The sequence below is a fragment of the Plectropomus leopardus genome, chromosome 13, assembly GCF_026936395.1.
Source record: "Plectropomus leopardus strain MGB_pleo_1.0 chromosome 13, ASM2693639v1, whole genome shotgun sequence".
NCBI lineage: Eukaryota > Metazoa > Chordata > Actinopteri > Perciformes > Serranidae > Plectropomus > Plectropomus leopardus.
The window spans coordinates 6,850,243-6,864,466 of record NC_142188.1 but is presented as its reverse complement, the minus strand read 5'-3'; the positions used below and the strand labels follow the sequence as shown (position 1 = coordinate 6,864,466).

Sequence of the window (14,224 nt, the reverse complement as noted above, 5' to 3'; positions counted from 1 at the left end):
ATCTGAAAGGTGGAGGAGTAAAGTGGTTGAAGCCTCCGTGAGACAGCTGACAAGTATTAGACAACATTTTGAGACCAACAAACAACAAAAACTGGGTGTTTTTTCAGCAAGACAGTACAGCTTCCAGCACTGTTTTAGTCACCAAAACTGGGTATATTAAGCCAAAACGAGCTCTTTTCTTAACCATAACCAAGTGGTTTTTGTGCCTAAACTTAGCCACAAGTTACCCACAGCATTGTTGAAATGTAAAGACCACTACATAATAATGTACAAAAGTTGCAGATCTGTGGTTTGCAAACATACAATAAAAAACAGAAACGTGCACAACTCCAATAATCTTAGACAATGTGTGGAGGTTTACAGTTGTGGTTCAAATCTAAAAACAATCAGAACAGCTCTTTAGCTGAAATGTGTCTTCTTCTGCATTTTTCCTGTAGTAAATACAGAAAAATGTTCAATGAGTGCCAGTATTTTAAGTGTTCTCTGAAACATACAAAGCTCACGTTTATTCTGGTGACTGTGTCATTTAATGATGCCAGGACACTAAACTCCCATAACTGTATATTAAGTTTTAAAGCAGGCTGCACCCAGAGCAGCTACAACAATGAAATGCTCCTCATCCATTCTCATATGTGACATTTTACTGCAGAAACAGAACTTTCACTTTAAGTACATTTTTCACTGTAGGTTGTAGTTAAAGGATCTGAATACATCTTCCAGCTGCAAATGTAAAGTTTAGTTTAGTTGCATTTTATAATAATAATAATAATAATAATAAACTTTATTTGTATGTCACCTTTCATATAAGAAATGGAGCCCAGTGTGCTTTACACCAAGAAATTACATGCAAGAGCTTCACATGAAAAGACATGAAGACATAATAAATCTCACACGTAGAAATAAAATAAGATCAGAATAGAATACATAAAATGTATTTTCACATGGATAAAACCCACTTGATAATGTTAGTACAAGTAAGATAAAAATAAGGATAAAAATGCACAGAATGCATAACATAAGATGGAAAAATAAAACCCTATGAGATTATATTAATACATTTTAGTTTATTTACACAATAATAAAGCAAATAGATGATGGCACTCATGATTTTAATTAAAGTAACATTTTGCAAAAACAAACAATAATGAATTTCATTATTAAAACAAACCCAAAGCCGTATTAAATAAGGTTTCCCAAAGTAAGACAAAAAACTAATATTTGTTCTTTGTTATGTTGTATGTGCATCTCATAAATAAGTAGCAGCATTAGAGTCAGTAGAGAATTCAGCGCTAAGCTACTGTTATCACAACATGCAAATTAATCAGGACCGTACCAAATAGCATCTTCAGGTCTGGTTGTTGTTTTATCACATGAAACGTTTTCATATGTTTTTATTTCTCATACCTGTATGTTGAAAAATGGCGGCCGCTGTCTGTTTGAACACACTAAAGTCGGACACCTTCCACATCGACTCAACGCAGACAGTCATCGCCCACATGCTTTTCAAAACACACAAGTTCCCACGCTGCCGCTACAGGGACCTTTGGCCCGGACCAGCACTTTTTCTGTTTGAACACACGCAAGAGACTGAAATGTGTTTGTTCTCAGTCATAGTCACACACTACAGCTCAAATTCAAAACAGCCCTCGGAGACATATGTGTTTGTGTAAATATGTGAACTGTATGTGTGCAGTTGGGTGTGACGTGTGAGGCAGGTCGTATACAGAATCCTGCATGAAGCGAACATTTGCATTGTCTGTTCATGTAAAGCAGGTGTTCCCTACAGCGAGCTCCGAGTCCCAACACATCCGTCTGTTTCTCTGTGCAAACAGCGAATGACCTGAACCAGGTCGGCTTCTTGTTATGAAGGCAAATACACACGTTTACTGCACATACACACACACACACAAAGCAGCCAGACTGTACATTTCACACTCTTAAATTAGAAGTAGATTTTTCACTGAGCTGGATTTGCTCGCAGCCTCGACACCCTACAAGGTCCTAACAGCACCAGAGATTATTTAAAATGCAGAGTAATTACCTAATAACATGGATACTTGATTGATCTTTTTAACTCCTATAAATCTGCACTTTTACCTTCAGAAAATAATTCTGTGTACGTAGAAATCCTGTGATGAAAGTATTTATAAGTCATGAGCAGTTTGCAGTTTATTTTGCCAGCTCGGTAATATTGTGGCTCTGATGTGTTTGTTTTCTTTTGTGGGTGCAAAGGTGATGCCACACGAAACACTTTTGGAAGTGAATTTACCATAATCACATAAATGAACAACTCCTATTTTATTACTGAAACGCTTCTTCAGGTTTTACACAAACAGGAGAAATAGTTGATAATCGACAGCAAGTTCAGGATTTTTTGATGGTTCTGTTTTTGATGGAGTTTATTAAAAGCGTACCTACATTGTCCAAGTAGCCGTCCTGCAGGTCTCAGAGGGTTTTATTGCAATATTAAAAGGGATTCAAACAGAATTTTCTCACCTCCAGGTCAAGTAACATGTTCATCTTGACTTCAGTATTTTTTTTAACTTATACTAAGAATAGTGGTATCATTTGTTTTTGTCTTTCTAACGCTTACAAGAAAATGTTGACAAAGCTCAGCTCTTTTTCAGTGACTCGCTGCATTAAGGCTGAAACCTTTTTTTCACTTGAAACAACTTAAAAACCATTTACATGATATTTTTTTATTTTGTGTTGTTCTGCCTCCCAACAGAAGTTGAAGCAACCAAACCTTTTTTGCTCAATGTGTTGTGTTGTAATTTGGGAGATGTGCGTGTCAGTTCTTCTGCGACCTACAGCGACCCATAGATCTACACCTAAGCATAGTTTCATCATAAATCAGAGTCAGCTGTTCAGATTCAGGCGGGAGCTTAAATCAGTGCTCCTGCTCCTTTGCATTGAAAGGAGCATGTTGAGGTGCCTCAGGTCTCTGAGCAGGAGGTCCCTCCTGGTCGCTCTCCTGTGGAGGTATTCTAGGCACGTTCAACAGGGAGGAGACCCCGCGGCCGAGCCAGCACACGCTGGAGGGATTACGTATCCCACCTGGCCTGTGATCCCCCAGGAAGAGCTGGAGGACTGTGGGTGTTTGGACTTGTTTGCTTAACCTGCTGCCACCTCGACCCAGATGTGGATAAGTGGCAGAAGTTAGACTGATGGAGGAATAAATGGATTGATGTCAGTTCTGCTGAAGCCGTGAAGCAGCTTGAAGGTGGTAGCAGACAGTTTACTAGTCAGTCAGTGAAGTGAAATTGGTGTTTCTGCACCCCAATTTTTTAAAGAATTTAAGAAACGGGATATAACCAAGCAGCAAACTCTCAGGTTTAAAAATGAAGCCAATGCAGAAATGCCAAAAACTGCTTTTCTTTGAATGACCACTTGAGGCTGGCTTCAAACCAGAGTAAATCCCCAAAGACCCCCATGTTGAAACACCCAACTCTACTGCAGAGATAAACGTGTTTGCAGCCTGGTTTCCCATTCATGACAACACATATTTATATAAATCACCAGTTTACATTTTATTAAGGCTTAAAGTTTTCATAATTAAGGGTGAGCCCTTTTGAGTGACAGGCTGTCTACTTCTCCGTCAGATCCACCCCTCGCACACCAGAATATGTATTATACTAGTCTATTAGTCCAGTGTGAGGACTTCCATGTTTTAGGTTAAAATTAGTACTTAACTTATGGGAGTTTCTCCAAATCAGTTGTTTTAATCTAGAAACAACCAACTCTCAGCAAAAGGCAAATACTTTTTCCAGAATACTGAACCTTTCCTTTGACTAAAAGTCAGTAGGTTTTATTTCTGGCTCTTAAAGCTTATAGCACTGCTACTTTTCATGTGAGCCTTTTTTTAATACCTGAAATTAACTGTTATATTAACTTTACATTAAGTCCCTGATGGCACAGAAACCAACCTGTTGTGCTTTTCTTTTCATTTTATTTTTATTTTTTTCGCCTGTATTTGAGAGGACAGTTAAGGTGTGAAAGGGGGAGAGAGGGGATGACATGCAGCAAAGGGCCAAAGTTGGGATCCAACCTGCGGCTGCTGCCTCTGCCTCCGTACATGGGGCGCCCACTCTACCAACTGAGCCACTGTGAGCCCCCAGTTGTGCTTTTCGTGAGCAGCAGGAGTAAAAACAGCTGATCTAGGCCATCACCACCCTGGCTTGTTTCATTTCACTTCAAGGAAATCATAGAAACGAGTTGGATTTGCATCGGAAAGAAGAAACGTTGGAGAGAAGAGCGAATCTCATGCTTTTGTTTGGACGATTTTTCCTTTGTTTTCTAAAAAAATGAATCAATACCAGATCTAGTGATTCTTCTAAGGTGGATGTCTTGGACTCAGATTGGGCAGAGACACCATGTTTCTATGCACCTCTTCTCATATTCAAGTACCTCCATTATAAACGCCGCTGAACAGAAATCCTGCCTCCGTACACACACATACACACAAATAAACACACAATAGAGGACACACATTTCAGCTTAGCATCGGTCCCTTTTTATAACAGCGTTGGAAATCGCTTATAGCTGTCTGGCTGACAAGTGTGTTGATTCAGAGAGATACGGCATTGTGCGAAGCAGAGTGGTGAACAAGTGCGAGGGAAGGCGTCTTTCTCTTCCTCTCTATCTCGTTTTCTTTGGAGTAGCGTTTTTTGCCAGGAGGAGAAGCCAAGTTGTTTGCCTGATCGTTCTGTCTCCCCCTCACAAAGGCTGATGTGACTGCAGGGCCTTTCAATGGGCAAAGAGACAAGAGATTTATCTGAAGATCCACTTCTCCACCTCCTCTCTCTCCTTTCTTGGTCGTTTTGGTGAAAGCCTGTTAGCTCCGGTGTGTTGAAGGAAAAGCTTTCTGTTGGTTTCGGTTCCCCTCTCAGCTCTGTTGGTCGCTGCGATCACAAAACCTCTGTTACAGCTCGACTTCTCGTCTCAATTCAGAAACTTTACCAGCATGACGTGTTTTTGTCAGAAATATGATTGCCAAGGTTTGACGTCCAAATTTGCAAAAACCAACACTCACATACATGCAACTGTATCCACAAACAATACAGAGACGCTAGATTACAGAGCTGAAATCGTACTATAGACGGAAATCTGACAGAATATCAACTGTAACGTGCCAACGTTTTGATCTCAGAGATTACATCAGGCTTTGTCCGGAAAACCAAGTAGAACATGCCTTTTTTTCCCTTTTAAAGGATTTTTTGGAAGATTTTTTCGGCTGTGAGGATCCAAGGACGGACGATGTTGTAAAGCTCTCTGAGGCAAATTGTGATTTGTCATATTGGGCTTTCAAACTAAAATTAAAATTTATAAATTGTTTTGAATATTGAAACAGATGAAAAATCTGTTTATAAACACCCAATACTCAGGTGGTTGTGATCTGCATAAATAAAAATTAAAAAATCAAGACAAAAATATTCAAAATAGTGCTGTAAAACAGTCTAATGATGACAATGTTTTTTCTATAATAAAGTAGAAAGAACATCAAACATATTGTAGGAAAATCTGCATTGAGCCTCTGTTATAATACAAAGTTGGAAGAGTGCAGATAAAAAGAGAGTGATAATACAAAAAGACTAAAATAACGTCACAGCATGTGAAAATATAAAACTTAATCAGTAAATAAAGTGCATTTCATCATAAACAATAATGCCCACACCAGGTTACCAGTATCGATGATAAATATAATAGGTAGTACTCAAGTACTTATTGTAATCTGGATGATTTTTTTCTTTAAATATGATGCCATAATGTTTTCAGATTTTTTTTATTTTATTTTATTTTTTTTTTTATTTTATTAGTACATTTTTGCACAGTAACTTTAGTTTCAGGATGAGAATACAAAAACGTTCTTGCATGAAGCCCATCAAATCTGATTTATTGCAAAAATTCAACAAAATACACAAGTTTGGTAAATTATCCAAAAAAGAAGGCAGTTACATAAAAGAGTTCACTTAGGCAAGAGCAGTGGGAAAAGTAGAATTCGAATAGTGTATTTTATTTTATTTTATTTTATTTTATTGTCCAAAAATAATTTAAAGCGTACAGTACTGCAGCACATAGAATTTAGTTTCGTTCTCGACCACAGTCGACCTGGTGTTTGTTTACTCTTGTGTGCTTGTGTTGTTTACTTTCCCTCAGGTTGTTTTGTTTTTTGTTGGGTTTTTTTTAAACATAAGGCCAGACTGCACGGCATTTTTCCCTCAACAACCTGTTTCAGTTTTTGATTTGAGTTTGTTTTACTGTTGTGACATATTTACACATCTGTGCTGACAAAACATATACATTTCCTTTAAGTAAATATTTAACCGCTTGTCTAAATTTTTACGTTAAAATTTGAATGAAAGTAGATTTGATGTCTCTTCTCGTCATTTACCAGCAGAATTTTTTTTCTCTTTAAAGTGAAATAAGTTGATTACAAATATGAAACCAAAAACACTTGGTTGTATCAGTATTTTTTTTAATAGGACACTTTAATAATCACGTTCAGCCAGTTAGTTTTAGAAGTAACGTATATAGTCCGTTGCCGTACAACAACACTCGTATCTGCTTTTGGGATGTCAGTACTGCAGTAAAACATACCCCATGAAGACAAAATAATAAACTCCAGGCTATAGACGGATACAAGAAAATATCTTTGTGTGTCAAAAAGAACAAAATACGAAAAGTTACAAGAGTTAAATACTTTTTATAGGCACCTTAAAAACAACAGTGGAGAAAGAGGCTGTTCTTTTATTTTATTCGCAGTTAGATGAGAAATGTTGCTCTCGCTCATCCTCATCCCTCTGTGTGTTTGTGTTTGTTGTTGTTTTTGTTTCCCAGAGGATCCTCTGAGAGGCAGAAATGGTGTGTTGTTGTGTGGTTTGAGCCTCGGGGACAGACAGACGGAGAGGGACCAGAGTGCAACAGGACGTCCGCCCCCCGACGCTCCCACAGCACAGTGAGTAAGACGTGTTTGTGTCGAAGCCTGTTACAGTACGTGTGTTTGTTTTGTGTTTTCTTCTTTTTTCTGATACACATCTCTCAGAGAGCAACAGGGATGACGTTTTTTTTTTGTAGGCCAACCTGGAAGCTAATGTCGCCGTGGTTTCCTCATCAAAAAGACAATGGGATTTTTCCATTGGATTTTGGATTTTTGCTGAAAATAAGCTCTGTGGTAAACAAATGTTTATGATACTTTTTTTTTTTGTTCAGCAAGATAATCTTCACACATGAAGACCACTTTTATGAAGTTTTAGCTTAAATGTAATCACCAGAAGTAAAGAGCAAACGCTAGGCTATATATGAGCTACAGTCACAGGACTTAACCCTTTGAAAACCTGAGCAAATTGGTTTGATTTCTTTAAAAACATGTGAAGCACGTGGTGAGCAATTTAAAAACACATGGACCTAAAACTCGCTAAAAATTAGTTTTTAAAAGTTACAAGAAAATTACCTGAAAATCACCAAAAAAATATAAAAATAACCTGAAAAAAAAAACAGAAAATGAGAAAAAATATGTACAGATTTTTTAGTTACAGATTAGTTTAAACATAGAATTATATTGATTGTAAATATAGCTTTCTGGACATTTAATTTAATTTTATAATAATTGCCCCTTTTTTTAGAACTAACTTAAAGTTAATTTTCAAGTAATTTAATTCGTCACCTTTGACTGATTTCTTGCAATTTGTGTATCTTCTATGTTTTTGAAAGAAATCGAATCAATTTGCTGAGGTTTGGAAGGGTTAATGTCGCCACCACATCCAGGCTGTAAAGTCTTGTTTGGCGTATTGACGATCCGCAGTCTCATTTAGCCACTTGTTAGCAACTGTGTTTTTTAAGACAAATAAAAGCTAAAAAAATTATTTCAAAAGTATTTGATGATGGAACAAAACGTTAACGTCTCTTCAGCTTGTGTTTACCACAGACCTTATTTCATGCATGTAACCAAAAACCCACTGACTTAAAATATTATAATAATAATATTGCTGAATAACAGATTAATCATGATGAGTCCTGTATGTTTATTTAAATCTGATCAGAGAAGCTTTTGCAGCAGCAGATGTTTATCAAATATCCACGTAGTCTCACAGTAATTTAACCTTCAGACGTTTGGAGCCTCCTCACCTGCCTCGTGCTGTCAGTGAAGGACTCGCAGGCCTTTGCAGCTGCTGAAACCATTATCATGAATGAATTATACTTCTTCATGAAGTTCTTATTAATCATAATAACACTAGCCCATTTCCAAGTTTTAGGACTCATTCTTGCACCACTCTTCTTTTGGCTGCTAACATTGACATATCGTCGCTTTTTAAGTTAAGATGTCGAACTTAATCATTAACATAATCATTCATTTATACTCGTGCTTGAGTTCACTTGAATGTACGCCCAATTTTATCTTTTATTTTTAGCTTTGTTTGTTGGTCTGGACCACCTCCTGAGTGAAGCATTTGTCTCTTTAGCTGCTAAATGCTCCTCTACGTTCACCAGCTAGTGTCTAACTGCGTCTGTATGTCGTTTGCTGCTGAGCAGGTAGTGTGCAGTCAGTTTTTACAGTTTTTTCTCCAAAAAAATGATCAAAAAGGTCCACATGAAAGTGGCAGTGAGAGTGAATCATAACCGTAAAGTTGCGGGTTGGACAGTAAAACAATGAGCTGTACCTTTGTCACTTTGTCATTTGGTACATTTTTGTCATAGAAATATTGATTATAGCCACTTTAAATAAAAACAAAATATTTCGTTCGACTATAAATGAAGCCACAGACATTTTATGTGCGGAGGATTCACCGTTTTACTCCTGGTCGTACTCGTCGTCGTCTCTCCCGCCGCGATCCACCATTGTCTGTGTGTGAATTGTATGAGAGCGTCTGTGGCCAAATGACCCAGCTGCAGCCTAAAAGCCTTCACTCCCAGTGACATTTCAAATGTCAGAGCCACATCAGTTCCGGGTCTTACGCTTCCAGCCATCCCAACGCTGAACCCGAAGCCACATTTAAAAACTCCACCGGAGTCCATTTTCACCACGGTTCAGTCTCCGGAGTGCCGACGAAAACTCACTGTTTCAGAGTGATTGTTTAATACACTCGTCTACATGAATGACATGTTGAAACGGCGTGACTAAAGACACACTGAGAGCATCCCTCTCTTTGTGCCGGCCTGTCTCACACACACACACACAAACAGATACATACAAATATAGCCATCCACGTCTCTATTATTGTGGGACGGGGTGGTGGGAGGGGGGTGACGGAGGGGCATTCCTTGTCATCCACCAACTAACATATTGGAGTATTTATATGGGATTTGTGTGCATTAGATAAAAAAGGCGCTCTTGTTCTTTTCATCCTCATAGGCTTTTCATGGCTGTTTGACTGTAACACTGATGACTCTCTGCACCCCCCCACCTCCATCCCCTCCACTCTGCGTTTCTCTAAGCCCCCTCCATCCATCCCAAATCCCTTCCTATCAGCCAATTTAAACAAGCTGGGTCCAGAGAGAGAGAGAGGGGAAGAGACGGAGAGAGATGCTCTGTCCTAAGCTCTTTTAAAAAACAGTAAAAAGGAGCGAGAGGAGGAAAAAAAAAAGAGTGGTAAAGAGGGTTAGGGCGATTTGGCAGCCAAAAGACCGGTCGCACTACCCCAGGTCTTCCCCCTGCACCGCTGACAGAGGCTAAGAAAGCAGATCCCCAAACCTCCCAAAAGATAATAGCCACAGAGAGAAAGAGACAAAAGCCTCTGCCTTTTTTATTCCACAATTTCCCCCCTCCTTTAGAACAATTTTTTATATTGAACCCCCTCGTTTTTTTTTTTTCCTTTTTGTAATCTGGTCTCCGATGAAGTTTCATTGTTTCTCATGTGAAGCCAATGACAGCTTAGCCGAGATGGAGTAGGGGAGGCATTGTAGCGCGGGCGTTCTCCCGTTTGGCTCGCTGAGAAAAGAGCAGAGAAAGAGAGGGAGGCAGAGCACAATGGCAGTTTGGGGGCTCCTCGCCGATTCCCGCATTCCCCAAATCCGACTCTGCTCGTGGAGAAGTGAGAGAGAGCGAACGAGACGGGAATCTGGGAAACATCCCAACGTTCCTTTGATGGCTGCTGGCCTCTTCACTCGTCACGTACACCTCTGTCAGCGGAGGAAGGAGAGCGGAGGCTATTTTTATTTTGCTTGGTGGAGGCAAAAGTTAATGAAATACTGAGCTCATAATTTAGATTTATTTTCAGTTTTTATGTATTTATTTGATATTTGTGTCCAAAATCTGTAAGCAGAAAAGAGTTAAGTATCTTGATCCTGAAGCCTCAAACAGAAACACGAAGGCTACACTTTCTGTCATGGTTTGCCAATTTATCAAAATCATGAGCCCCAATCAATAAAAGATCAGAAATCTGCCTGTTATTGACCCCCACTGTCATATGACGGAGGTGAGGATATCTGTCTCACACCACGTAATGATAATGACTAATGATGTAGCTAAACAAAAAAATAAATGCAACCGTTTGCATCCATTTTTGGGAGTTATTACAACCTCTAACAACCAACACACTACATTAAGTTAGGGTAATTATTTTTTCTTTCAACAACTAAATGTGTTTTTAAGTAGTGCTTACTTTATCATTTATATCAAAAACGTACATTTTTATGTAACATGTCCTTTGTGTCATGGTTGTGTGGCCTGCAGGTCCCTGACACACAGTCTTAACTGTCCGAATTTGAAGTTAAATTATAAGTCAGTTTCATTAGGTTACTACAACTTGAATTTTGTTACTAAGTCAATTAAGGCAGAAATTTGACTTTAAATTACACACAGTGATAGGTTGATGTAATTATCAACATTTTTAAGTCAACATAACTCATCAAAATAATGTCTGCAACTTAAAAGGTTTATCTAAATCAATAAATTTGAATTTTTATCCTGCTACCACACATTTAAGTAGGCGGTGGTGATAAGTCCCACAAATTAATTTTTCCCAAAATAGTAAGATGAAAAGAGGAGAAATAAAGTCAGAAAAAAATATATTGAGAGACAGTTATAGATGTGGATCAATACCTCCGTCTTCAATCTGGACGAGCGAAGTCAACTAAAGTCAAACGTAAACATGTCTTGAGTTGGACGCAGTTACAATGTGCTGTGATAACTTCTAGGTTTCTTTTTTACCAATGGCCCAGATTTTTAAATGCAGTTTCACCAGACGTCTGGGGACTGTTGATCTAGTGGGTAGAAAATAGTAGCGAAAGTTAGCTTACATTAAAATGAGTGTTTTTATGCAGTTTTTAGTGGAAACTCCACTAAAAATAAACCCTTTCTGATTTTTTTTCTAAGATTTGTCACGTTCAATGTTAAAAATATGCCATTAAACAGCATCCAACAGTAGAAAGCAGCATGGAGCCCAGTGAAAAATGTTAATGTTGTTGCCTTAATATAACAACGTGCAGCATCATCCCACCATGTGCATTTGTTTACATCACGGTAGTGAGATCCCAGAACGTAAACATCAGACACAGAAGAATACCAGACTCCGAATATGGAGTCCACTGACAAAGCGGCAACATGTGACGCATTGGGATGAGAATGTGTTTCATTTTTGGTATATTGTTGTGTATCGAAGTGTCTCTCTCAGTGCCAGTGACCTGTCTCTTTATTTCATGCTTGAATCAGGTAAAGCTCTCACTTTGCTGTCATGTCAGCGTCACATATTGCACAATATTAAAAACAAAACTGCTGTTGTATGCTGTTCCTGTCTATTTATGTGCCAACTTCCAAAACGTCATTAACGTCCGTTACGGTTTGTAACATTTCCTACTAAAGACAAAAGCCAAATGTCAGTGAGTATTAGTGTTTTTTATTTATTTCTGTATTTATTTTTGTCTAAAAGGGCTAAAGTTGCTTTGTAAACTGTAAAAAAACAAACATCTTTTGAGTTAACGATACTGTTGCAGAGAGGCAACAGTTTAGCTTTTGATTCATGTTTTTTCTGCCTCATCATTCAGTGTTTAGCTCAGCTGAATTCAACAAATTAACACTCAAGTTTGTCAAAAAATTTGCAACGTTTCAAAACCAAGTACATATTATGTTCTGTGCTGTATGAAATACATTTTTTAACTGCTGATCCTTAAAGTGAACAGATGTTTTTCATCATTTCTTCACACGTCAAAGAAAATAGAGGCTCAGAATAAAATAAAATACAATAGAAGAAACATGTGGAAGGGACACTCCGAGTAAGATACCTAAAGCTTTTGGGAGGGAGCCATAACAATAACACAAAACACTTTTCTTTTTGTTCCAGTGCTGAAAGAGCCAATCAGAGGAGACCGCAGGCAGAGAGCATACGTGTGACCGTGAGCCAAGACGTGTTGAGGACGCTGAGACAAACAGGTCCGTGTGAGTGTGTCTGTCCGTCTGTGTGTCCGTCTCACTTTCAGCTGCTGTATCTCAGTTGTGTCTGCAGTTATCTAATGCAGCAGATTAACCTCACTCTGCTAAAGAATCACAGGAATGGAAATGAGCAGCATTTAACCTGAAGATTAATGGAGAAATCTGATAAACAAGAGAAACGTTTGTTCATGAAGCTTTACGTTTCCTTGAAGTAAACACGGAACAGAAATATTTCATTTTTAGCCGTCATATTGATTTGTGAGTCTCAAATCCACAGATTTTGCACAACCAGTAATATTTGTTTTTGAGCCATTTGCGGCTCCAGAGTGACGTCACTTGAGTCAGCGATTGTTGAAAACTAAAAATTTGAAAATAAAAGAAATCTGTTGATGTGGAGTTAAAAAATAGCGAGCTTCCTGCACCACTAAAAACAAAATTCACTCAAATCTCTGATACAAAAGTCTGCTGCTCTTTTGAGTTTTCTTAAAAGGATTTGTGTGCAGTCAGTTTGTTTTATTATTTTAAACTTATTATTATTTTTGCTCCTTTGTATAGAGTTGTTGTAATAGAGTTTTAAAATCTTTATTTTTCAATATTTTCACTTCCAAATCTGAAATTTTGACTTTGTGATAAATAGTGTACTAAAGGTCACAGATTATCGGCCTGGCTGATTGTCAATATTTGACATTTTGCTGATTTTCTGTATCAGCGTTTTATTTTAATGATTGCCAATAAAATTAATTAATGAAAAAGTGTGTGTGTTACACTTAGCCGACACCAAGGAAGACAGTCTGTGATACATGCAAACAAAGTGTCAGGACTTTTACTTTGTAAAACCTCAGGGAGCTTATTTTAATTATTCATTTTTCTAAATTAGAATTTTCATTGAATTTTATTTTTAAAAAAAGTTGCAGGGAACTTACTGTATATGATTTTAAAGTTTCAGTTTTGATTAAACATTTTCTAAAAGCATTTAAACCAAAGTTTTGTGTTCGCTATATTCAAAGTTCTACATTTCGACAGAAAATATTTTAATTTTTATTGTAAATGCATATCGATACCAATTTTTTGTTATCTACTAATATCAGTATCAGCCCTGAAAAACAGTATCAATCCCCTTTAGTGTATTTTTGACGGTTATCTCAAAACAGAGAATCAGTTGAACATCAGTCAGTAATCCTGTGAAAAACTATATTCCAAATATACAATAATTTCTTTATGACAAACTTTTAACATCTTTACAGACTTTAAACATACAAACCTGCCCAAACTGGAAATACACTAAACTGCAGAAACATCTACACTTAGTTTTCTGTTGACTTTAAACAAAACCAGACTCAAAGTTTCTCCGAATTCTCCTTAAATGACGCCTGTTCTCGTTGTCATCAGTACCGGCTGACAGAGTCACACCAGTTTATTAAATCTGTTCACGTTCAACACGTCTTTTTTCAGGGACATATTTTTAAGCCCCGCAACGATTCTCAGCGACATTCAGCCTGTTTTATTCTCTAAACGTCGCCTGAGTGCTCTCCTCTCCTCAGTCTCACGTGTGAGATAACTACATGGTCATTTAGGAAAAAACACACATTAAGAAAACACTTCTTCTTCTTTACTTCCTCGTCTCTTCTTCCTGCTCTCCCCATTTTAATAATTACATTTTTTTCGGGTGATTAGCAATTGTCTCACTATCAAATCGCTCTGTCACTCGATAATCCGGACTGTAGGCTATTGGAGAGAATTTGCATCAGCTTTTTTAAATATCTGTATAAGGCACGCCGGGGTTTTAATGTCAATCATAAACTTATTAACGCAGGGCTCAGAGCGAGAGAGATCGCCATGAGTGACAACGGTTTACATTCG

At 37.8% G+C, this 14,224-nt stretch overlaps 1 protein-coding gene across 3 annotated transcripts in view; it reads left to right on the top strand.

The window, feature by feature from the left end:
- Window positions 1-14,224, top strand: part of wdpcp (WD repeat containing planar cell polarity effector) — a 102,896-nt gene that overhangs the window by 86,622 nt on the left and 2,050 nt on the right. For all 3 annotated transcript variants that reach the window (XM_088086231.1, XM_088086229.1, XM_088086230.1), the window contains 2 exons: window positions 6,838-6,955; window positions 12,276-12,364. In XM_088086231.1, coding sequence (XP_087942357.1) covers window positions 6,838-6,955; window positions 12,276-12,364 — 207 coding nt within the window. The remainder of the gene's footprint in view (window positions 1-6,837; window positions 6,956-12,275; window positions 12,365-14,224) is intronic.